The sequence below is a fragment of the Myripristis murdjan genome, chromosome 5 (genome assembly GCF_902150065.1).
Source record: "Myripristis murdjan chromosome 5, fMyrMur1.1, whole genome shotgun sequence".
NCBI classification, from domain to species: Eukaryota; Metazoa; Chordata; class Actinopteri; order Holocentriformes; family Holocentridae; genus Myripristis; species Myripristis murdjan.
This window is the reverse complement of record NC_043984.1, coordinates 26,838,768-26,862,634: the sequence shown is the minus strand read 5'-3', so window position 1 is coordinate 26,862,634 and position 23,867 is coordinate 26,838,768. Positions and strand designations below refer to the sequence as shown.

Here is a 23,867-nt window from a genome sequence, read left to right as displayed (position 1 = left end):
CAACAGGAATGGTGTCAACCACTTATTCATTTATGATGCTGTAACACTAAGAATGATTTTGTCACCTCACTTAATTCCTTAAATGCACTGAAACAGCAACATTTATATAACCTAAATCTGATCCGTAATCACAGCACAGTACTGTTTAGTAATGATCTAACGTTGACATTGTTAGATGGCCTCTGTGCAGCCTCATGTTTTGCTTTTAAATCTCTCCCTGAGTGCTTATTAATGTTCAGTTAAGTCTAAAAAATGGTGAAGTCATTGAAGAGCACGACTTATGAAATTTAGTATTGTCATGGATCACACCCGTACTTAACAAAGCGTGTACACCCCTGTCTCTTCCTGTTATTTAGTACCTGCCCTGACGCACATCCTATTAAACCCTGTGTGCACTCTGGCTATCTGTGTGTGCTCGCGATGCTCTCTCTCACTCTCTCTCTTCATCTGTCTTGCTCTCACTCTGTCTCTCTCTCTTGACATGATTCTCTCTGAATGTGACTGATGTGAATCTGAATAATTGTCCTTCAGTGCTGTATGTCTTTATCTGCCCACACCATATGCTCTCTCTCCTACTTAAACACCACTTTGCTCTTTCTGGTAAGTCATTGTATTCCCATCTCACTAACTCTTCCAGCAGAGCCTCCTTGAAGGACTCCGCACAGGATGTCCATGGGGGGAAGGACATTAACAGCATGGCCTCCCATCACTCCTCCATGAACCCCTGCAGGAGTGCACATTTTCACAACACAAATGGACTTCCTTCTCGTCATTCTTCCCTGATTCTCACGAAAGACACACACACACAAACACAGACACACAAAAACACACACAAACACACACACACACACACACACACACACACACACACACACACACACACACTTTTTTGCTGAAAAGGTCCTTTGAGTGTGTCAAAGAACAATAAAACAGGGAGAGAAAACAAGGGTCCCAGTCTGACAAAGTACCCAACTGCAAACAACAGGATATGAATTATGCAACAAGAATTCAATTAAAACAAATGTTTGAAAAACAAAGGAAGAGATAGACACTGGGACCTTGACTGTGCCAAGCTCACAGGATATGATTTCAGACTGTGCTGCTGATCATGAAATGTCACCATCATGGTCAGCCCTAACAATATGCTTAAAATCAAAAGTGACAGGACTATGGGATAAAATTTATGGGTAATGCTGAGATTTGCTTTGACACATGTTAAAAAATACAAGTGCATACAAAAGGACCAGCACAGTTTGCCATGGGCAAGTGTAAATAACTAGTCTACAGAGGAAAAAAGTTTGTTTCGTGGTTATTTTATTTAATTAATTTATTTTTTTTTTATTCATAGGCAACATTACAGTACCTTTGCAAGACACGTAGCCTACTACATAACACATACTACATAACATGTCTCTGGCCAATTTTACATCCATGAATAATGTTTTATCCTGGAACTGAGCGTTTTTCCAATGGAGACATCCACTGAAAACAACTTTCTGTAGGGCTCACCCAAATCAGTGGTCAACGGGTTTAGATATTAAATTTTTCATCCCACTTACATTGTTATAATGTGAAAAAGGTGGTATTGTTTTTGCTCATATGAAAACTATAATGGTGATTTCATGAAAATTGCAATATAGCCTGGTCGTACGATTAGTCGGTCTAAATAGGTTCGCCTTCTATAATCCATCTAATCATCAACAGATTTCTCCTGAAAACCTGGAACTAAATAGGGTCAATGCATATTTTCTGATGGATTTAATGAATTTCAGATAGGTTAAAGAATTAACACGGTCACTCACACACAGCCCAATCTCAAGCCACAGAGCCACGAACCACTCAGACTAGTTATAAATACAACATTTTAACTTTGAACTTAACCTGAACATTAGTGATTTACAACAAACCTGCGTTCATTGTGGGACATCATCCGCCATGGAAACCGATGGTCATCCTCATATTTTCACACCCGCTGTGTCCATCCAAACGAAGTGGAAACTTAGTCCAAAAACAAACACAGTACGGGAAAAAAAATCAAGTTGTAAAGGAGGAATTGTACAACATGTCGTCTTCGTTCTCTCCTATGCTGAAAGCTTGTAGAGGACACTTCTTTTTGCAGGGGTGCAACTGTGCGTCCAGCCGGCGTGCATCTCCAGTGCTGATGCGAGAGTAAACTGGTGCGCATCTGTGTGGAGACGGGAGGTGCTGCCTGGCGCTTCCTGAGGCAGACCATACAGCGCAGACATGGTCCGCTGACCAAACCCACTCACTGTGAACAGATTCAAAAAAATATGATGATCGAACAAATCACATTTCTTTTCATATGTTTCATTTTTGCAATGCACAGCGTTACTGCATCTCAGCAAGGGTCAGATTTTGCACTGACAGTATTATTGTCTCCTGTGATCACATCTTATTATATTTTGGTGCAGGACACATATTCATCTGTGCAGGGTAACGCTGTCTTTTGCAGGTGGGCTAGATCTGCACATGACCAGATCTGGACTAAAATTATATGATGGTTGAATAAGCCACAATTCACCTTTTAAAGTTTTCATTGTGGTAATGGACAGCATTACGTACCACCTACTGTGGAGCTTATGCACAGAGCACATATTTTGCTCTGTGCAAATTTTGTCATGTTTTGGTGCAGGACACAGGTCTATACACTGTGTATGGAGTGCAGTGCGAAGGCAAGACACACATCCATTGTATCATAAGACATTTTACTGTGTCTTGTCACTCTTCTCAGGTCTGGAAAGAATTCGCCCAGCGGGGAAGATTTTATTTACCAGGTACTCAGATTTCAGATAAAGATTCCACTCACTATTTTTATCCAGCGTATTTTGTTCATACTTTGTTTCCTGACAAACCTGCACAGAAAATTTCCTAAAAGCAGTTTCCAAAAACAGTTTCTCTAGGACACCAAAAGCTTGTGCTATTGGCTGGGCTTCCTGGCCCTGCATCTGTTGCATGATTGAATGAAACCCTTTAAAAACCTCTCTTCATAACAGGAAACTGCTCTCCCTGTTTCCTGCACAACAGGCAACACTTCCTTAGCAACAGATGGATGAAGTTGGTGATGTTAACCCCTTAGGTAGACCTTCATGGAGCTGATTGACTGGTGCTGTTTTGAGCCTGATGCTTCGAGGAAAAGACAAACTTTGACCAACTTCAATCTGGGACATATGGAGGTGGGAGCTTTTCAAGGACATAGACACCTCATGAAACATAGGGGAGGAGGGTATAGACAGCCACTCGGGGCTCATGATTTGACAGCTCCCAATGCAGGTTAAAGTCCCACACGCTGGGATGGGAATATCTCACCTCGTCTCTTCCTGCCTTGCACGCATTCGAAGGTCAAACAATGCAGCATACCTTGGGGATTTTACATCAGAGTTGAAGTGGATAGTGATGGAGGAGAAAAGCACAATAAAAGAATCACCTCTGCTGTATCGCTGCAGGGCACTGGTTCCTGTAGACTGCAGTGGCATACAGACCCATACATTACACACACAGCAAAATTCCCATTCCAGATGGTTTGGTGCAGGAAGGATTAAGCTGCTGCAGGTGCACAGCTCCATCAGCCTTAGAGAGGTGGTTTGAGAGCATTTATATAATAATTACCTCTCGTTACCTTGATCAGCTGCATTATGATCATTACATTAAATATTAAAAGTGTTGTGGTACTGTAACTATACAGTTAATGAATTTTTAAGCAGGTCACTTAAGAGGATATCAAAATGTAACAATTCCTGTTGAAGATTTAATGGGATCATTGTGCCTGCTGCTGTAAGCAAATTGTTCATTTGCTTAAGTAGGATGCTGACTAATGTATTTTGCAGTATGCTACACCAAAACAATACAACCACAGTGACTCAATTGTTTTCTTTCCATGGAATAATGGTGTGACAATAACCAAGACGGAGTGTTGAAGCCAGGGCAGTTTTGAATGTGTCAGTAGTAGCACAGCTGCCGTAAGTAACCTTTTGTTCTTGAAATGGATAGCTAAAGATAGCTCTGGTCTGGTCCTTTGGCAGTGCCAATTGTGTTTCTCTCGAGAGCATTCTATTCACTATTGCTATATCTGACCTTTTTTGGTTTCACTTGTGCAAAATATGTTTTGCCTTTGCAGGGTGTGCAAACAGAACCTGTCAAGAGTATTGTGTCATGTGTGCAGAGAAAAGAATGGCTTTAGGAGTAAATATCCCTCCAGATGTGGCACAGACGGTCAAAACATGTTTTTGGATGGAGGACACAAATTTCCTGGACCGCCTGTGGCTGTGTGCTTTGCTCTGTCACCCCACCTGGAACACAACTTGGCTGGAAGAGTTAGCTGGAGATATTAGGAAAAACATGCCATAGTACTAGAGAACAAACTGACTCTCTCTCCCCTCCTCTCCCTTGTACACACTACGCCAAACAGGAAAGGGAACAGGGAAAGGGGTCAGTAACTTGTTCCCAGAGCTGAGACAATCCATAACACCTGTTTTGCCAGTGACTGGACACTGGGCTGAATGGATGTGCTGAGTGTTTTTATCCCCCGCTGAGAGTAAAGCTATGTGACAGTGCAGTGTAATGCAGCCGATTACTGGAGAGCACTTGTTTTGTCACTTGATTTGCCTTACTCTGGCACAACGTGTCCCTGTGCAGGATTATGTCATTGGCATGTTTCCTCTGATACTTATTTCTAAGAAAAGAGGGCACTTGATTATCCTGCAATGCAAACTGGGTGTAGTGTATTAAGTGCAAGAATTGATCTCAGTGATATTCAAGTGCAATCAGACAGAGGTCTTTAACTCTTTAAAATGACCTGAACACCTTTGTAATTAGTGGGTGGCAAAGAGCTGGACTGCTGTAATGGATCGAAGCATTATTGACACGCTTCATTGATTCTGAACCTGTGCACAACCAATAAGGAGAACGGCGGTCTTCTGAGACCTGCGTATGTGCCTCGAGCTTTACATTCTGATTAAGAGACTTCAGAGCAAGGAGATGTGTATAACGTTACAGCAGACTTTATTAGATTCAGAAAATTCAAGTAGTGCGGAGATTATGTTAGGATTAATGGGAGTTTGGTCTGTTTTGATGAACAACTGTGACAAGCTAGAAATGCATTACTGAACAGAGCCAGAGGCACTGCAACCACCGATGCCCAAGAAACACAGGTGTTTCTATGCATAAAAATAGTTTGTATAACCCAAGTGAAATAAGAAAACCCTGTTGTCAGCAGTGTATACTCCACTCTCCCAGCAATATGAAGCCAAACACAGCCTTCACTCCCCCCGCCTCCCAGTGACACAGCCTGAAGCGGAGATTTGCAGTAAACAGGTGGACCAGGGAAGTCAGCACTTCATCAAAAAACATCAAATACAGGCCAAAATCCCCACAGGCCCCTCAGAGCCCCACACAAAATCAATGAAACCGCCCTGTGTTACTGTTGCCATTACAATGACAAAAATATATTATGAGAAATACAAGAATGCATAATGTATTTAATGTTGCAGTGGTTGCTGAAAAGTGTGTTTTGAATCCTCCCATTTATGAGCAATTTTCTTACAATGACACAAAGCTTATCCAAACAATTTTCTCCATTTGTTACCTTTAAGTGACTGAGTGCTGTGTCAGGGGCTCATTAAGTTACATTATGTTGTAATTTTTGGCAATGTTGTTTGTGTTTAGTCTAGCCTAACATAAAGATAAAATGGCAGTGCTGCTCCATTAGAAAATAACAAGGTATTATTGATGTCTGCTATAAAGGGCATAGCTACTGCACAATAGCTATCACATCACTGATAATTAGCCTCAAGCCTAGAGAGTAAGAGGTCGACCCCTGATAACAGACAACTTTGTTATTCTTTTTTTTTAATCTATTAACAGACGGACAATCATCCATGCCGAACTGTAAAACAATGATTTATTGCTTAAAATAATAACAACCCCCTCCCCCAAGATGGCCTGAAAAAGAGGTTGTGTGTACTGTATGTCCTTTCAAATAAAGCACAATAGCACATTCAAGACATTAGGCACTGGCCTCTTGTGCCATAGATTAATGAGCTCTGTAAAGGCCCTATCCTTATGAGAAGGTATAGAGATTGTGCACTTTGTGTGTCTCCATTTTTTACCGCATTATAACCTCTGTGGTGTATTTTTCTTTATCATTGTAATAGCCATGAACACTCAGGTCCCATGGCCTTTGATGCAATTTTCCATGACTTCCCCACATAAGATGTGCAGCGGGTGTGTGCGTGTGTTTCAGCTGCATGTATGTGTGTGCTGCGTGAGATTGTGTCTCCAGGTACATGCAGGCATATAAGAGTGTGTAAGCAACTGTGTATGTTATCAGCCACCAGCACTGTGATTGTGTATGGAAATAAGGGATCAAGAAGGAAAACAATAGGATCACAAAAAAGCCCAGGGCCTGAATTTACTCTTTCTGTGCCAGGAAAAGGGGAATGGGAGGATTCAGATACTACTGCTATTCAGACACATGTTACTGGCACTGCTTTTACATTATACTGACCTTACTCCAGTTCAGCTATAGGTCTATGCACTGTACATTATGTACTGTAAACACATACAATACACATTAAGGTTAAAGTGCATCCAATCCAAGAATGTGTTATTAGTCAGAGTGTACATTCAGTATAACCATATGGTAGTGCAATTTATTGTTTTGTAAACTGTTACCTGTTTTATGATTCCTCTGAGAATGAAAATAAAACTTTTCCCCTGAAAGTTTTTCACACTGAATTTGAAAAACTCCCATGTCATTATTTCAGCACAAATTGTATGCCAAACCCCTGAATTAATCAGCACTACTTGCGCTGAGCAACACCATGATAAAATGCACACAATATGTAAACAATAACACCCAAAACACAAACATAAAACAATGATAACATATTTGGGGGGTTTCCAACATGCAGTGACAATGCATCATGCCGCCTGTGTGCAGATATGAGTGAGCACTGTGACGTCTTTGTGTATGTGTGTGTGCTCAGTCAGCCTGGCTCTCAGTGGTCTAGATAGCTGCACTAGAGCGTGTAGAAAACAGAACACACAGATGGTTGTTGCTTTTGGTTCTTCCGCCAGACCTGTGTGACCTTTACACAAAGATAACAGGGCAGTCTCTTATCCCTAGAACCCCCCCTCCCAAAAACAGCCAGGCCTGGCAGCTCAGACAGAGGACTTCCTCCCTTCAAGCTGTCTGATAGAACAATATCAACAGCCAGCGCCACAACCTCTCTTTTGTGTCTCCACAAGCTTTTGTTTTGCATTAATTAAGTCCTTTCTAATCAAGACAGGACTCTGTCAGACAGGAAATGAGAGATCTGGGTTAAAATAACACGATTTTTGTGGGAGGCTATGCAACAAAGTGAAAGCACTGCTTACTCATGAGCCATGCATATTTTGCATTCAGATAAGACCCTGTTGATCATTCATTGTATCAATCCATCGATTGTAAGTTTTGCTGATTCAACTGATTTGATCTGCTGCAAGAAATAAACAGAATAACAGAAGAATATTGCTCTGACCTTGGCATGAATTAGTATGAGATGCTTTGAATCGGTCCATTAATGTCTTGGGGGAAAAAAGACATTGTGGTGATTTAACAGAATACGATGAACTGCAAGTTTTTTGTCATTATTATTATTATTATTATTATTATTATTATTATTATTATTTAGAATAAATCAAGTTAAAGTAATTCTGTTATCTGATTTTTTTCACATTTCAGAAAAAAAGTCTTGCATTATTGCATGAGTTTATCAATGGATATAAAATTTGGCTAAAAGTGTTGTTTTGAATTGTTGACTTGAATCATGGTTCACAAACTTTAATCAAATTGAATTGTTGCAAAAACAGAAAAATAATTTTTAAACCAAACTGCAAGCTAGTGAACTTTAAACTGAACCATATCAATGTTTAGCCAAAGATCCAGACCCCTGCTGCTGATATCTGTGCGGTACATTCAGTCATACTGCAAATTACATCATGTGTGTGTGACCATATCCTAGAAGTCAATTCAGAGAAACAGTTTTGTTTATATGAAAGGTCCTCTCTCACTCTGTGTTTGTGATGGTAATTGTGGATGACAAAAATTACTTCACCTTGAGTGTTAATAAAATAAAATAAAATAATGGGTTAATACATTTTTATTTTTTTATGTATTATTATTATTTATTTATTATTTATTTTCATTTGACTTTATATGAGGAATGGGCACAAAGTGGCACCAAACCTCCAAGTTGTAGGCATTCAATTGTTCAACTGGACTCAAGTTAAATATGTATGTGACTATGTGTTCCATGTTCTATAAAGGCACTGAGGATAAAATCACCAACCTGATGCATATTGAACAGATTTAATTTATTAAACCTATGGTTCATCCATCATTTGGTTAGATCTGGTAGCTCAATAATTGTTTTGACTTTTGGCATAAATGAACTCCAAAGCAATTTGTTTTGTCCTTTTGTTAGACTGCGACATGCCCTTTCCATCTCCATGCTGTGCCAGTTGATGCTCAGGTTCTCGACATTCTGTTTGACAGGGTGTTTGTTCCCCTGAGAACGTGGGTGTCCCTTAGGTGAACACAAGGTGACCCTGATATGGCTGTAACAACACAAGGTAAAAGCTTTTTCATATGTTCAGAATATATTCCACAGAGTCTCTGTGAATACCTCTCTTCCGTCCATTCTTCTTCTTCTTTATCTCACTTTTCTTTTCTTCTCTAGTCACACCCTCATTTTCTCTTTTGCCATTTACTTTCTCTTTCTACACACACACAGACACACACAAACACACACATATACATACGTAGTGACACTCAAGGGAGTGGACTGGTGCTGTTGTCCTGTCTTCAGTCAGGCGTTTGCTAAGGTGGTCTTAGCAAGGGCTCTCCTGTATTCACAAACACAGCGAGCCCCATGGGACGAAGAGGAGGGGCAACACTCTATATACAAACTCAAGGCTTTCTACAGACATCAGCACAAATGGCATGGTCAATTTTCATTTATGGTAGCTGCAAAACCACCAAAGTGTGGAATATGCTTTAGCATGTATCTTTGATCATGTGATTCAATGACCATATAGATCACAACATTACTCGCCTGGCAATGTGATAAATCTGTGATAAACCTTTTTATATGTGCATGAATGCTCATCTGTCTCTTGGTGTGAGACCTCGGATGGAGTGGACACCTAATAATAGTAATATCATTTATATGTAATATCTGCCTAGATGATGAGTGTCATTCTCAAATGTATTTCAGCTGCCGTCAATCAACAAAAGTCACTTATACCGCATTGTCATGGCAACACAAAGGCCAAAAAGGTCAATTTTGATACAATGGCCCACAACTGATCGTTACTATCTTGCAAACACTGGCAGGGTGATATTGCCTGAGTCGTCATTATTTGGTGCAATGAAAATCCCTCTCACTCATTCTCTAGAGACTCACTTGCTCCCCTCACCCCTCATTGACCCAACGGCCATTGTTTTTAATGCCCACACTAGGTTTCTTGAGCTATATCTTGGCTCTGCTGTGTCATATTGGTCTATGTAGTCACCGCTGTGGCGCCAGTGCAATAACAGAGATTTAAATGTCAGATGACAGAGGCACTTTCCACTCAAGGGGGTAATAAAGAGATATTACTGTTGAGAGAGTATCTTAAGTATTTAATATGCAAAGAGTAAAATGTTTGTTTAAACTGCAAATGTGTAAGCTCGTGCACATTGGAACACAAATATATATTTTGGATGTTTCTTCATTTTCCTCTTATGAGTTTAAGTGGCATCTGAAGGTGAAGCACAGCTGGGGCCATCACCAGACGACCAGACAAAATAATTTTTAGCATTACTGTCCTGCTTTATTCAATTCAGTTCGCCTCCCCAGCAGTGAAGTCAAATTCATCCCAACTACTGAGCCATGGCAAAATATATCAGACTGTTATTGAGGAATAGATGTGGCAATAGGACTGGAGCAATTCAGACTAAGCTAATCAAATGTGGCTGATTAGATAGACTAGATGTATTCAGATGGCACTGCTGTCAATGAACTGAGTTAGCCAGCAGACTGTCATGAAGCACGACTGCCATCATCATTACTGTCTCTCTCTCTCTCTCTCTTTCTCTGTATTTTGCTGGCTCTTTCTCTGTTTCAGCTGCACACCCAAAGACTACACTGTCACGGTACACTAAATTAGTTTTACTGTGGCATTTGTTGTATAAGATCTCAATGTTGCAGCATGGCAAATATTCACAGGACAATGTTGCTGATCAGTTGTATAACTTTTTAGCTGCAGTAGCTGCAGTATCAAGCCAGAGGATTGCGATCAAAAACATATCGCATTACACAAAATAGTGCCACGGTGTACATGAACAATGAAGCACAGAAATAAAACCCAGAAAGTACAAGCATCAGTGATCCTTTCATTGTGGCAGCTATAGGTTCCCACTGTAGAAAATCTGTACCTTCAAGCAGTATGCACATTTTATGAGCTCCATTATGAAGTTTGTGCTAACACAGACATAAACAGGCCATAAAACAGGAGATATCATCCTTGGGGCAAACCTTGCTATTGGATTCCCGCTCTCCTTAGGATGGACACATGCTTATTTTGCTAAACAAATCCCGGCTCTCTTTTGCAACCCACCTTTCAGCATTTTTCCCTTGCTGCCTACGTGAGGTCTGAGTCTGTGTGTGTGCATGGAGGTGGCCTACATTTATCCACAGATGCACTTTTCATTCCTCTCCTTAAGAAAAGGTCAAGAGGTGAGGCTGGCTTAGGTGTAATGTGTAGGTGTACGACCAATGTCAATGAAATGAGATGTAAAGCGTGCGAGCAGTGGCTTTTATCAAACGGTGTGTCCTTGCAGCAGACTGTGAGAGGAGTGGACGTTGACAGGCAGGGAAATGAAGCTTTCGGTGGCCGCTGAGATGGAACAGGAGATGTCTCAGTCAGATAGATAGCAGCAGGCTAATTAAGTCCTCTATTGGTAGCAGAGCCTCCAAGCACCCTGCAGAGGTTGTCAGCACAACACAAACATAACACGAATACATTTGCACTAGTGCGCTTCAGTGACTTGGGGCAAACAGGGTGCGCATAAACCAAAACACTTCTAAATTAGGATATTTCCATCAGTCAAATTTCAATAAAAATCTGATGAGATTAAAGTACACATATAAAACTGATTTTGTCTTGTGCAGCTGTGACCACTGCTGTTTTATCTAACCTGTGGAGGACAAGGCTGTCACAATCTCATCTGCTATGTGCATCCATTACTGTGTGGAATAATAATGGCACAGAGCCATTACAAGGGCAGTCACTCAGTCAGAGCCAAACACTAACATGATTATGGTAATGACTGCCAATGGCCATTCCTCTAAGCACCAGGGAGATGCACACTCAAATAGCAGCTCCTAACAATTAATCAATACCCATAAATAGACATAATATCATTGACTTTCACTCCTGGCAGACAAGCGATTGGTGAATGGTGTTGATATCTCTAAAGCTGGTCAGTCACTGTGATGCATAGTGTTGGAGCCTGGGGAATTTTCACAAGCCATGGTAATATATTATGCCAACATCCAGTTTACACTTCATCAGCAAAATGTAATTAGCCAGTATAGCATTTATTTACATATATGAGACTTGTAGTGGATATCTCTTCTCAGAAGCCTGCAGAGATTGTTAGTTGAGTGGTTTAATTCAATTTTATTTCTGATCTTTGGCCAAATTTGGATTAATTTCTTGCTGCTTCATGTTCCCCTGCATCACATATTCTTGTCTTGTCTTGTTCATGTTGCTGTTTATGTGACTGTCCTGTTGGCTGCCACTGCAAGTCATCTTTTTGGGGGATCCTGCTCTGCCTTTTGCTCACTCAAGGTTTCTTCAATTTCTTTCCTAATAAGGTTATCTTGGGAGTTTTTTTCTTGTATGCTGTGAGTGTCTAAAGCTGGTGGTGCCTGATAGGCTAGGCTATATAGGATCAGTAGGCCTGTTCTATCCATGCCATTGTCTCTCATGTGTTTGCTTCTGTCTTTTCCTTTCTTGGGTTTTTCTTTGCAATAATGAGTGCATTGTTTACTTATTATCTATTTTTTAATGTCCTCTGAGATATTTTTGTAATGAAGGACTATAGGCCCTATAATGAAATTGAACTTGGACTTGATCAAACTGGGATTTCCCTCAGTGATGGCACACTGTACAGAGGAAGACTGTGATTATTTTCTGATATGATGAATATTTAGAGGACAGTGCAATGTAATTGCATGACATGAAAGGACATGTTGAGAGACGTCCGGGCATGAAAAATTGTGTGATTAAAAAAAATTGATTAAACTGACATTCTGTTTAATTAGGGCCAAAAATGATGAGGCAAAAATGCTGACAATATTTCCCTTGGCATGTTATCCAATTTAGCACTAATCACATTAATATCATATAAATCCATGTTTTGATCGTGAGACAAGCTATATTTTAGTCATGAAATATTGGATGGACTGGGCTATGATATGGGTTGGGCTGGGATATACAATGTAGAAGGTAATCATTAGCTTAAGCAGGCCCTGGGTGAGGTTTAAAGCATATTACAACAATATGGCTGACATCCCATTGACTGCCACTAAATGTGATTGTGTCTTCTATCGCTGAGGAGAGCGGCAGCCCCCACACAAGGCATAAATCTCAACGCCTACTCTGAGTCTCCTGCCTTTCACAGGAACGCCCTGCATCAGCACAAACGGTTAAATGATCTAATGTGTGTGTGATCAGCCAAGCATACGTTAAAATGCAAGTGTTCGGTGATACTTGCTCCCCAGAGACAGATGGTGAACTCCCAACTGCCTCTTCCCTCCCATTCAAAAATACATGAGTTTGATTTATGCTCTGCTCTGATTAGCTCTGTCTGTGGCTCTTTTTCTTATTTCAATTGGCACAATTGTTTTCTGTCTCTCTCCTCTTCCGTTGCATGCACAAAAGCGTTTGGCTTGGATGTGATAAGAGAAGGTGCAGCCACTTTATGGGAGAGAGGGTGTGGTGATATTGTGGTATAGGCCAATATGGCTGGAGGCTTAGAATGAAGAGAGGACTAGATTAAGTATATCATGTTGGTGCTGAACCACCTGGGACCAGACCCACTGGCAGAACTGTAGGAGAAGAGGTTATATACTGTATGTTTCATATAAACTACCACATCCGCAAAATCTCAAGGGATACCTGTTTATATTAGTGGGCTTTGGCAATATGAAGATCCCAAAACCATGATAAAGAATGTTGTTTTGCTTTTTTACCCCCATTTATACTTTTATTGCTTTCCATCTGACACGTGGTATGATTTTTCAACCTGAGTATCACCATGGGAAGTATATAATTATGACAAACATACTGCTTTTATCAAACAATACCTTAAGGGTCTCAGTATGTCAAGGAGGGCAGGCACTCACATTATGAAAAATATGCCATTCAAATAGGTAGACCTGTTTGATGTGTCACATTTCATATCAAGATGCATATATTTTCCTATTTTACAACTGAATGGTTTAAATTTCCCTTATATTGGAAATTGGATGCAGAGGGTGCATTAGTTCAAAACTCACTGAATTCATGCCGATGATATGGAGTCGATAAATATAGCTGTAGGCAATACATGCAGACAGTAATGCTAGAGCTATTTTTGTTTACATGGAGCAGAAAAAGCAGTATGTGCAACTGTGATGTGTGTGAGCACATTCCAGCTACAAGAGACTGCAGCCTCCCCCACTGTTTTATGTCTCTGTGTTAATCTCCTGGATTTTGTGAGCTGAATTTGGGTTGGACATTAACATCATCATAAAGTGGTGAAGAAGCCTTTTTTTTTTTTTTTTTATTAGTGATGAGAGGATGACCAAGCCATAATAGGGTTGTATTGATCCTCCTGATACACCCGCATGCTAAATCCTTATTTTGACACCTGTGATTGAGGGCTTCTTGGCTGTGGGTGGATATGCGACTGTGTTTGCCTGTGGTAGGCTTCACATTAGAAAAACACAATCTGGAGTGAACTAAAATTTCTTCGCTATGCATTTGTTTTTTAAATGTTATATTATTTCATTTATAGCCTTTCCCATGTTCCCTAATATTTTACTCTCCAAATGAACAGTATTGAAATTTGTTTTCCTAATGTTTCTTCAGATTTGTGAAGTCATATATCAAGAGCACAAGTTTTGCATCTCATTTGCTTATGAAGTTCAACTACAGTATATGCTGTTTGTGGAAGATTACTCTGTAATTATTGCTGCTGCATAAATATAGCTAGGCTGATATGACAGACTAGTGCATGAGCGACAGTCGCCAGGACAGCTTTCTGGACTTTTCCAAAAAGGCTGACTGACCTGGTCGACTGCCTGTATTGGATTATGATGTTCCCTTAACTGCTTTTTCACTGCCACCGCCTTTTAACTCACGAGACAGGGATGAAGCCTATGGTCACAGACTGAAATGTCCCCATGAACCGGAATAACTAATGCACTGTCTGAGTCTGGAAATAGTCCTGTGATTTCCAGCTCTAACATTAGAGTTAGTCTTGATCTGACCATGTTCAGATCGTGTCTTACCACCACTGACAAAGCTGTCCCTGCACGGTGGTGTCGTAGTGTCGAAAATATTTGCTATACGTATCTCACCTGGTAGTTATGTGCATTCTGTACTAATTGCTCCCCAGGTACTCTAATTGGAAAACTGAGACTGACTTGATTTGAATGCACTGTCTGAGTCTGGAAATAGTCCTGTGATTTCCAGCTCTAACATTAGAGTTAGTCTTGAAGTCAAAGAAAGTTTAAATATTAAAGATCCAAGACAGCAGGTTTATCTTCAGATTACTGATGTCAAGGTTTTATGACCATTATCAGGTTTTGAAATTAAAGTAATAATCTACAACTTTGTCATATAAATAAATGTCCATTTTGATGCACTTTATGTATGGCACCTTATAACAGTGATTCAACCTGTAGAGAGTTAATGAAAACTATAACATTTGATATTCAAAACTTCTGTGAGGGTAGGTGAGCTTTCCCTGGAAAAAAACTGGTGAGTGATGTGTGTTTATGGAAGCAACAGAGGTGGATATCTTCATGATAAATGACAGTAGAATAAATATTAGAGACTTTGAGTGAGAGTCTTTGCTGAAAGTCTTTATTATTGGGTACAAAACACTAAAAAAATCATCACTTCTCAGCAAAAAACAAGAAAAATATGGATGTGGTGGACGCTCACTTAGTTCAGTTAGTCTGAAGTTAAGATGTGTTTGTGAAAGTCACCTTTTATGCCATGATTAGCTGTTAAGGGCAAATCCTGTTTTAATTTAATCACTGTCTGCAAAACCGCCCCTACATGGGTTGATTTCTTCAATATTGGTATAATTACACAGAAATCCATAATTCGGTTTGTTTGATAATGCATGTTTCTGTTACCAAGATACTGTAGATTATTTTTTTCTTTTTATTGTCAAAGCCTAATGTAAACTTCCACTTGCTTAGATAAATTCATTATGTGTTCAAAACATTATAGGCTAATCCTAATGATAACTATTAGCTCCCTGCTGTGTCAGTAGATTTCTTTGAAAACTGAATGACAATAGACATTTTGTAAAATGTCAACAGATACACCAACACACACCAACTGAGGGCCCTAGGCTATTTACTAAGAGGCCACATTAGTGTGTTTGCAAGCGTAAAAAAGTGCCAATTCTTATCTGCTAAGCCTGTCACACAAGCATTTTGCTGCAGAAATGAGGTGGAAACTTGTCAGAGGACTTAAAGTGTGTTTGAGTCAATATGTATTTTGAAGAAGGAAATGGCAGCGCATGAAAATAGAGGAGAGGATTACTGGTATCGCTCCAATTGATTTGCTGAACCACTTTTTTGCAGAGTTTTTGGAGGAAAAAACTTCTCACTCTGCAAATCCATGGCATCTGCAATGTTATTTTTCCAAAAAATGTTCAAGGGGTCTAAGGGAAGAGAGGATAACAAATCAAAGAGCAGTCGGAGAAAAACATTAAAAGAAATGCTAGATTGTTGTGCCATTAGTATTATCATTATTAATAAGAATTCCTTATTTTATCACTGCTTAATGTTCAGATCGTGTCTTACCACCACTGACAAAGCTGTCCTCGCACGGTGGTGTCATAGTGTCGAAAATATTTGCTATACGTTTCTCACCTGGTAGTTATGTGCGCTCTGTACTAATTGCTCCCCAGGTACTCTAATTGGAAAACTGAGACTGACTTGATTTGAATCAGTGGTTTGTAATACATCAGATGCTATGCTAGAAGCTCCAGCAGTTAGGTTTTTCTGCATTGTAGTAATTTCTGCACCTCACTGATAATTGTTCTGAGATATTTTGAATGTTAATTGTGATTAAAAAATAAAAAGACTGAAAAATAAGGTTTCAAAAAGGTGAAAAAGTCACAAAAACTGGATAATAGTGTAATCTGGAAGATGATTTCTATATGGCACATTACACAAGAACTCATTTGCAGGATTAGTTAAATTATACTTCCAAAACCATAACAATAACCATGAGTCCCTGAGGGGCTTGTCACTTCACTAAACTAAATCTTAAGCTATGGGCGACATCTAATATAACTTACTGTCAAATCTTCCTGTATTACCATAATGTTTATAGACAAGGGGACTGATTACTGACAAAATATTATTGGTCAAAGTTAAAAAACACACAAACTATGTAACCAGAATATTTGAAAGTTAAGAGATCATTCAGTGTGTTTTAATATTTTATTCTTGTTGTAATTTTTACTTAAGAACGAGGCAGTACTTTCAATGTTGCCTTGGAGGGAATTCATTGTCTGTTCACTTTTCCTTCTATAGACATAAATCATTTTGTAGCCTCATTAAAGAGTTATCTGGCCCTCAGTGGTGTAAGATCTCAGGAACTTCATATATAAGTAAATATTCTGCTGCCTTTTTGCCAATAATTATGTTCGCTCAAAGAACCATTATCTACTTCTACAGAGAGCTGTAAACTTAATGACTCAGCATAATCTAATTTTCTACCTCATTATTAATTTGTTCCTCAGCAGCTGTTGTCAGGAGGGACAACCAGTTCAAAGTGAAAGATTCTCATCACAGTTGTTGCACTCGCTGAGCCGAGGCGTTCATATTGAAGGGCTTACTGTGACTGAACAGACAGGGATACTGTTTGATGACAGTTATAAGGAAGATATCCCCATCAGGGGATATTTGTGGGAAATATTCTAGTGTACGATGCAGTGTCCCAGGAGGAAGAATTGTTTCAAAAAGACCATGCAGTATCTTTCCAGATCTTGTTGTTTCTGCCTTTTTAATGGACCATTCTCTGGCCAAGATGTTTAGATTGCTCCTAATGCCCTTGCCTTACAAGATGCCTTTGTGATATATATCCTCCTTCCCCTTTGTGTACCCTGTAATCCAAAAGAGATGAGAATGTCTACATTTAACATAAAATGTAATGTTTTTATATCTGCATTTTGATATGATATGTTGATTTATAAATGTGCTTTGAAATGTCTCCTAACCCTATGGCTGAACATACACTCTTGCTTGGTGGACAGCTAATTCAGGTGACTTATGATCATATAAATATGCTGTGCAATGTATTTTTGGCATAAGAGGACAGAGAGGCAGTAAGAAATAGAACAAATCTGTGGATGGATAAAAACTTGTTTTACTGTTAATAATTATGCCTTTATGACTATAGGTGGGTTTCAGTGTCATGTATGGAACAGAGTTTGGTTAGTTTCTCTCATGATTATTGCTCATGATAATTGAGATGACATCCTAAACTGATATAAAAACACATTTCGGTTGCTTTTGCCAAGTTAATGAGCTTTAAAACAATAGGATTAACACTACTTAGCGCTATGGAAACGTATTTTGATAAATTTTCACTTACAGTTAATGAGTTGTGGAGACAGCATCCTGTTCATGAGTGAGTAATTGCACTCAAACATGATCATGCTCCAAGACGCTGTGTGCTCACAGCTTTGGTCAAAGACTACAGCTGTTGGGCAAGCTGGCTTTGAACAGCACTAAATCCCCACAAGATGAGGTGTAATGAGGGAGTGCTGGACTGTGATCCCTGCTGCCCTGGCTTAATATGGTAATACCTGCCCCCACACCGCCCCAACCATCAGCAGACACACAACCAGGATTTACTCTCTTTATTACCTCAGTGGAGCGTTTAATTTCCTGCACATTTTTGGTGCGTTAGTGCTACAAGCAGGCAGGTGTCAGGGCTGGCAATCACTCAGGGTGATGCTGGGAGACAGTGACACACTGCAGCATCATTACCACAGTTAGGGGAGAGAGAGAGAGAGAGAGAGAGAGAGAGAGAGAGAGACATTGCTTGGTATGATGAGGGCTGAGGGTGAAGAGGAGGGATATGAGCATGTGTATGACTGTATGTGGCTGAAAGTGTTGAGTGTTTGCGTGTGTGTGTGTGTGTGTGTGTGTGTGTGTGTGTTTGTGTGTGTGCTTCTCTGTCCATCTGTGGGTATTGTGTTGTAATATGATGGCCATAACACCACTGATTGGTCCACGGGAACTCATGAGCACCACTTGGCTGCTGTGTTGATGAATACGTTGCCACCCAAATTGTTTTTAATCAAGATCTAATTTCTGCTGCTGTTAATGAATTCATCATGATGGGTTAGGGACAATGAGCCCAATACTCGATGACAAGATGCACACATCCGCAGCGGGAAATCCCTTGCTGTATCTTTCAGTTGTCAAACAGAATTGAACTGATGAAAATCAAAAGTCACAACTATATGTGTCAGCTTTCCTGCTAATTAGAGAGAGGAAGGATGTAAAACCAGCTTTCGCAAAGGTAGTCATCTGCTTGTAAAAGGCTCATATAGTACAAAATATTATCATTATGGTTGTTATACAGTATGTGGTCATATGGATGCATGTTTATGCATAAACGGATGTATTTAAGTGATTAGATTGTGAAACCTACGCGTGATGTTTGCATGCAGACCTCTAGCCTCCATAAAGATTAAACAAAGAGAAAAACAAATGAATCATCTTTTAATTCATTCACATGTGACACGTCAGGATGAGCGGTACTGCACATACTGTACACTCAACTAACGCTCTTAGCAGTTATGTTTATAGTAGGCCACTTTGAATAAATCTGAATGGAAAAGACATAAAAACCCCATTACAACTCTTTTCATTTCAGGGCATAGCGGGTATTAAATTCCATTATATGTGCATATAAAAATGACTCATTCTTTTAGTTGATGGGACATCTGAATTTCACTGTACTGATCCTCTGTGAATGAACTGGAATATTACAAGGCTAAAATACATTTGCAAAGTCATATTTTACTGTAATTAAGATGAGGTGAGAGAACAACGTGCTTTCAACGGTTCTACCCTCATAGGCAATTTGAATGGCAAAGGTTGCCATTTGCCAGCCACACTCAGCATGGTTAAAGAAAGATCTCACGATGCAGTGTCTCCAGTTATTGTTTCGTATATGAACTATACATTTAAGTCTAGACAGATGAGATAAACCATGGGAGTCATATCTACGACCCTATCACAGGTTCAGGGCTGCAGCCAGGCCTCGAGCCTCTCCCTCCTCAGTCATGTCCTCAGCAGAGAGGAAGGATATACCCCACTTCCTAAGGCTCCACCCTGCCCTGTGCACTGCAAAGGAAAGAGGAGAGAATAAAATGCAACACTCAAGGACTCCCTGGGGGTTAAACCTGAGGGTGGGAACAACACAGACAAAACATGGAAGATCCACCGGTATAGCCTCCTCCGCTGCAAACCACGGACATCAGTTGGGTATGGCAAAGTGCTGCAATCGCCTTACCTTAGCCTGATTGAGCTCATATTTGATCTTGTAGCTTTGTCAAGCGAGGCTTTCCAGAAATGTATCTGACAGACATACCTCAGAAAAAACGATGTTCCTGCTAAGATGATGTTTTGCTGGCAAAGGACATTAGCTATTCAGACATGGCCACACTTTAATGTTTACTGAGCTGATGGCCTTGGAGTTGCATTTTGGACGTGCACTTTTTCTGTCTAGTTTTGGATTCTTCAGGAATAGAGACTCTCAGCCTTGATTGCCACCGTTCTATTCCGAGGAGCGTTTTACTCATCTAAGGAAATTCTTGGGTGACTGCTGACAGAATGGATATTGTCTCCACAATGCACAATGTCTCTTTTCAGCAAAGAGGGGACAATAGTGATGGAGGAACCGAAGGAATGGCAGAACAGGAAGCATGCTGAGGAGGACAGGAAATAGGAAGTGCAGGCAGGAATAAACGCTGTTGAAATAGCCAGAGAGGAAATTTCCGTTGCGGTGTCTTAAGGCTCTCCTGTAGTAATATTCCTATGATGTCCTTGAAGGACTCAGACAGGGAGCCTCTCCTGCAGATGAAATATTTGATAGGAAAACACATCACGGTTGATATTAACACCACAGCGATACACATCAGCGCTGGGGAGACATGGGTCCATGGGGACATGCAGTTGTTTGTCTTGTCACGTTGGACTAGTCTGTTCTATGAGCAATAACTGTAAACAAGCCTTGCAGTGCCAAAGCCATAAGCACCAGTAATTGCTCCACAATCAATCCATGTATCACGTACAGCTAGTGGCTGTAAGGAAACAGGTCCCCTGCCGATGTAACTGAGGACTTGAGTTGGACTTTTCATGACTTAATCTTGACAACATAAGATGAAACTGAAATACGATTTGTATTTTCATTACTAGAGGCTAGCCGCTATGGGGTCGAAATAACTAAAATAAGATTTGCCTTACTGTGTTTCATTATGGTTTTTACTTGCTCAGCTTTTTCATGCACCATGCATCCAAAGAACTCAGCGTCCATCTCTCTCCCCTAATAACAACACTTGTCTGTAGAAATACGACTTGCCGGCAAATTAATTCTTTTATTTTAAGTAAGTCTTTCCTTTTCTGTCCTTTACTGTTGACAAAGTGCTCTCTCCCTTCATATAATGCTTAGACTGCTGGTAATTATATCAGGCAAAACGTTACAAGGTGATTGTAAGCTCTCAATCTCATTACATCCAGTAAGTGCAGAGGGAATTGAACTGGAATTGATCAGTGTATAAAAGGAACACTGGCATTTCACAAAACAATTTTTAAAAATATATGTGCATGGCAAACTAAATTCAATATCAAACACCTAAAATCCAAAGTGTGGCTACCAAGTGTACTAAAGGTTTTTGTGGTAAGAGGTGAATATAGCCTTCACTGACACCTGTTGCCAGTGGTTTGTTACCCTCACAGTTATACTCAGACCACAGTAAGTAATGACAGTGTGTCAGTGTGAGATGCAACTTTGGGATTTGCCTCAGACTTGATTCAAACATTTGCTTTGATAACTGGAGTCTGACTTAACATGGTGTAACTACAGCACTCGCATCTTCAATACAGTGGGGCAATTGCTCCAAAGCCATCACGTGATCCGTATTTTTGGTCCAAATCTTTAGCCTTTCCTCCATCTTAGAAGAGCTCTTAAGGACCAAACAGCGGGAAAAAAACATGCAAGGCAAGGTCACAGCAAGCCCTCCACCCCTTCAGGCAGGAAGTGCCGAGCACAAATCGCCTGTGGGGCCCTGCCCATCAGAAACAGGAAGTACAAAGTGCAAACTAGCAGTGACGCCCCACCTCTCACACTAGAAAGATGGATTGTACTATTGAACACCTTAGTTTTGTTCCTGCAACCTGAATTAAGGTCTAACCTATGCACTGTGGAGCTGGTGGCCATGCTACGAGTTAGGTTTATTTTGGTAGACAAAGACATTACAATAACATTGCAACTTTAACATATTTTGCACAAGCACCACATGCATTGTTTAACTTTCTAGCAAAATGATAATTCACAGCATCAGTCCACATTCACAACACCAGTCCACTGTTAGAATGTCACAATGACAATAGTGACTTGAGGTTGCCAAACTATTTCCCATTTCAAGTGAATTTAATATGCATTAGAAGAAGCCATGTGAAGAAAATCATTTTCATCTAAAGGATGTGAAGGGTCTTCATTAGGGAAAGGGTAAACAAATCCAGATTTTTTTTCCCATTATGAGTGCTTGTTTTTGGCATGAGATAAACACATTTTAGATTGAATCCCAGGCCTGCGTGCACTTGCCGCTATCTTGCCTCTTCCACTCTGTCATACCAGCGACACCGAGACAAACGAAAACCCACAGACCTGAACCGAACGCAACAAGGATGCATTTTCACGGCAGATAAGATCTATTTACAGAGCTTCTAAGCAACAGTGAAGTGAATACACTCCAGGCAATTTCAGTTAAAAGTAAACACATCCATCACATATTAAATAATTTAATAAGTGCCTCGTGCAACAAGGGATATTTCCTGCTTTAAAAAAGAAAAAAAGTCAACAGAGGAGGGAGGGAGGGCATTTCCCTGGGAATTTACTCAGACAGACTTGGCAAGCATTTACATCTACACCTTCACAATCTAATGCAATAATGGAGGACACACACACACACACACACACACACACACACACACACACACACACACACACACACAAATATGGTGGCATCATATAGACAACAAGACAACACTTTTTGCGAAGTGTATATCAAGAGTCTAATTGCATTGTAAGCAGTGGCGATAAATCACTGGAGTCTTAATCAAAGCACCACAACAGCGAGCGTCATCAATCACTCACTGCAACACAACACAACATTGCCCTGTAGTGTCTCCCTGTCTTCTAGCTGACAGCCCTGCTCTGCGCCCAACACGGGACATCACGGTGACACATTATCATTATCACGATCAACACCTCTTTGGAAGTCCTATGGAAAGCCAACAAGCTGGGTAATGGAATGAAATATATAGGACAATAAAGCTGCCAAATCCCAGTGGCCGTATCAATGCATTGCCTGGGAATAAAAGAGGAAACGTTGAGGAGAAAAGGAGGTTCTCCTCTATGTTGTTGTATCTTCAAGACTGTGGGAGAGTCAGATGATCACATAGGACTGACACAAAATATCAATTGCTCCTCTCAGGTTCCTCTTCTCAGCTGGTTGTCATATGACTGATTGCCTGTGATGATCAAATATTTCAAGTTATGCACTGGTCCACCTCTGGTCCCTTCAATACCTTCATGGTAAACTAGCGGTCTTTGATGGATAGCAGAGGGCTGGGTCAGCTCAAAGGCATGGCAGTGACATTCACAGTGTCCCTTCACATCATGGGGGAATGATAGATGGCATTTCAATGGAATCTATAAAAATGTGTCAGCACTGGAAGGTATTTCTACATCCAACATACAGCTGACCTACTTTGGAAAAGGTATGCTTCGTATGTCACTTGATGATTCGGTAGCCGCTCAGGATTTCGATCAAAAATATTGAGGGTGGCCTCGTGAAATGTGAGATTGTTTTTCAACCTGATGATCCAGGTGCGGTTCCCCACGATGACAGCGTCCTCTCTGCTGTGTCCATGAGCAAGACAGCGAATCACAACCAGTGTCTGAGATGCTGCTTGGATGCTGATCCCAAACAAAAGAGGAATTTCTCCTTGGACATCTCATGAAGTAGAGATAATAATATTACTCCTCCTCCTCCTCCTCCTCCTCCTCCTACTACTACTTATAGTGAAAATAACAAAAGTAATAATAATAAGATGATGATTGTAATGGCTTCTCACAGTAATGGGTCTCTTTGACTATTAAATAGCACTAAATAGTATTTTCACCGCATAATTGTTTTTGATGGAATTCTTGTCACATTGCTCTGTTGTTTAACGTATGGGCATAATTGAGATCAATTGAAAGAGAACAAGACAGACAGGACA

At 40.3% G+C, this 23,867-nt stretch overlaps 1 protein-coding gene across 2 annotated transcripts in view; it reads right to left on the bottom strand.

Annotated features, from left to right (window-relative positions):
• fgd5a (FYVE, RhoGEF and PH domain containing 5a) overlaps positions 1-2,125 on the bottom strand; it is a 40,656-nt gene extending 38,531 nt beyond the window's left edge. For both annotated transcript variants that reach the window (XM_030052353.1, XM_030052354.1), the window contains exon 1: positions 1,908-2,125. In XM_030052353.1, coding sequence (XP_029908213.1) covers positions 1,908-1,917 — 10 coding nt within the window. In that variant the 5' untranslated portion in view covers positions 1,918-2,125. The remainder of the gene's footprint in view (positions 1-1,907) is intronic.
• Between the last annotated feature and the right edge of the window lie 21,742 nt (positions 2,126-23,867).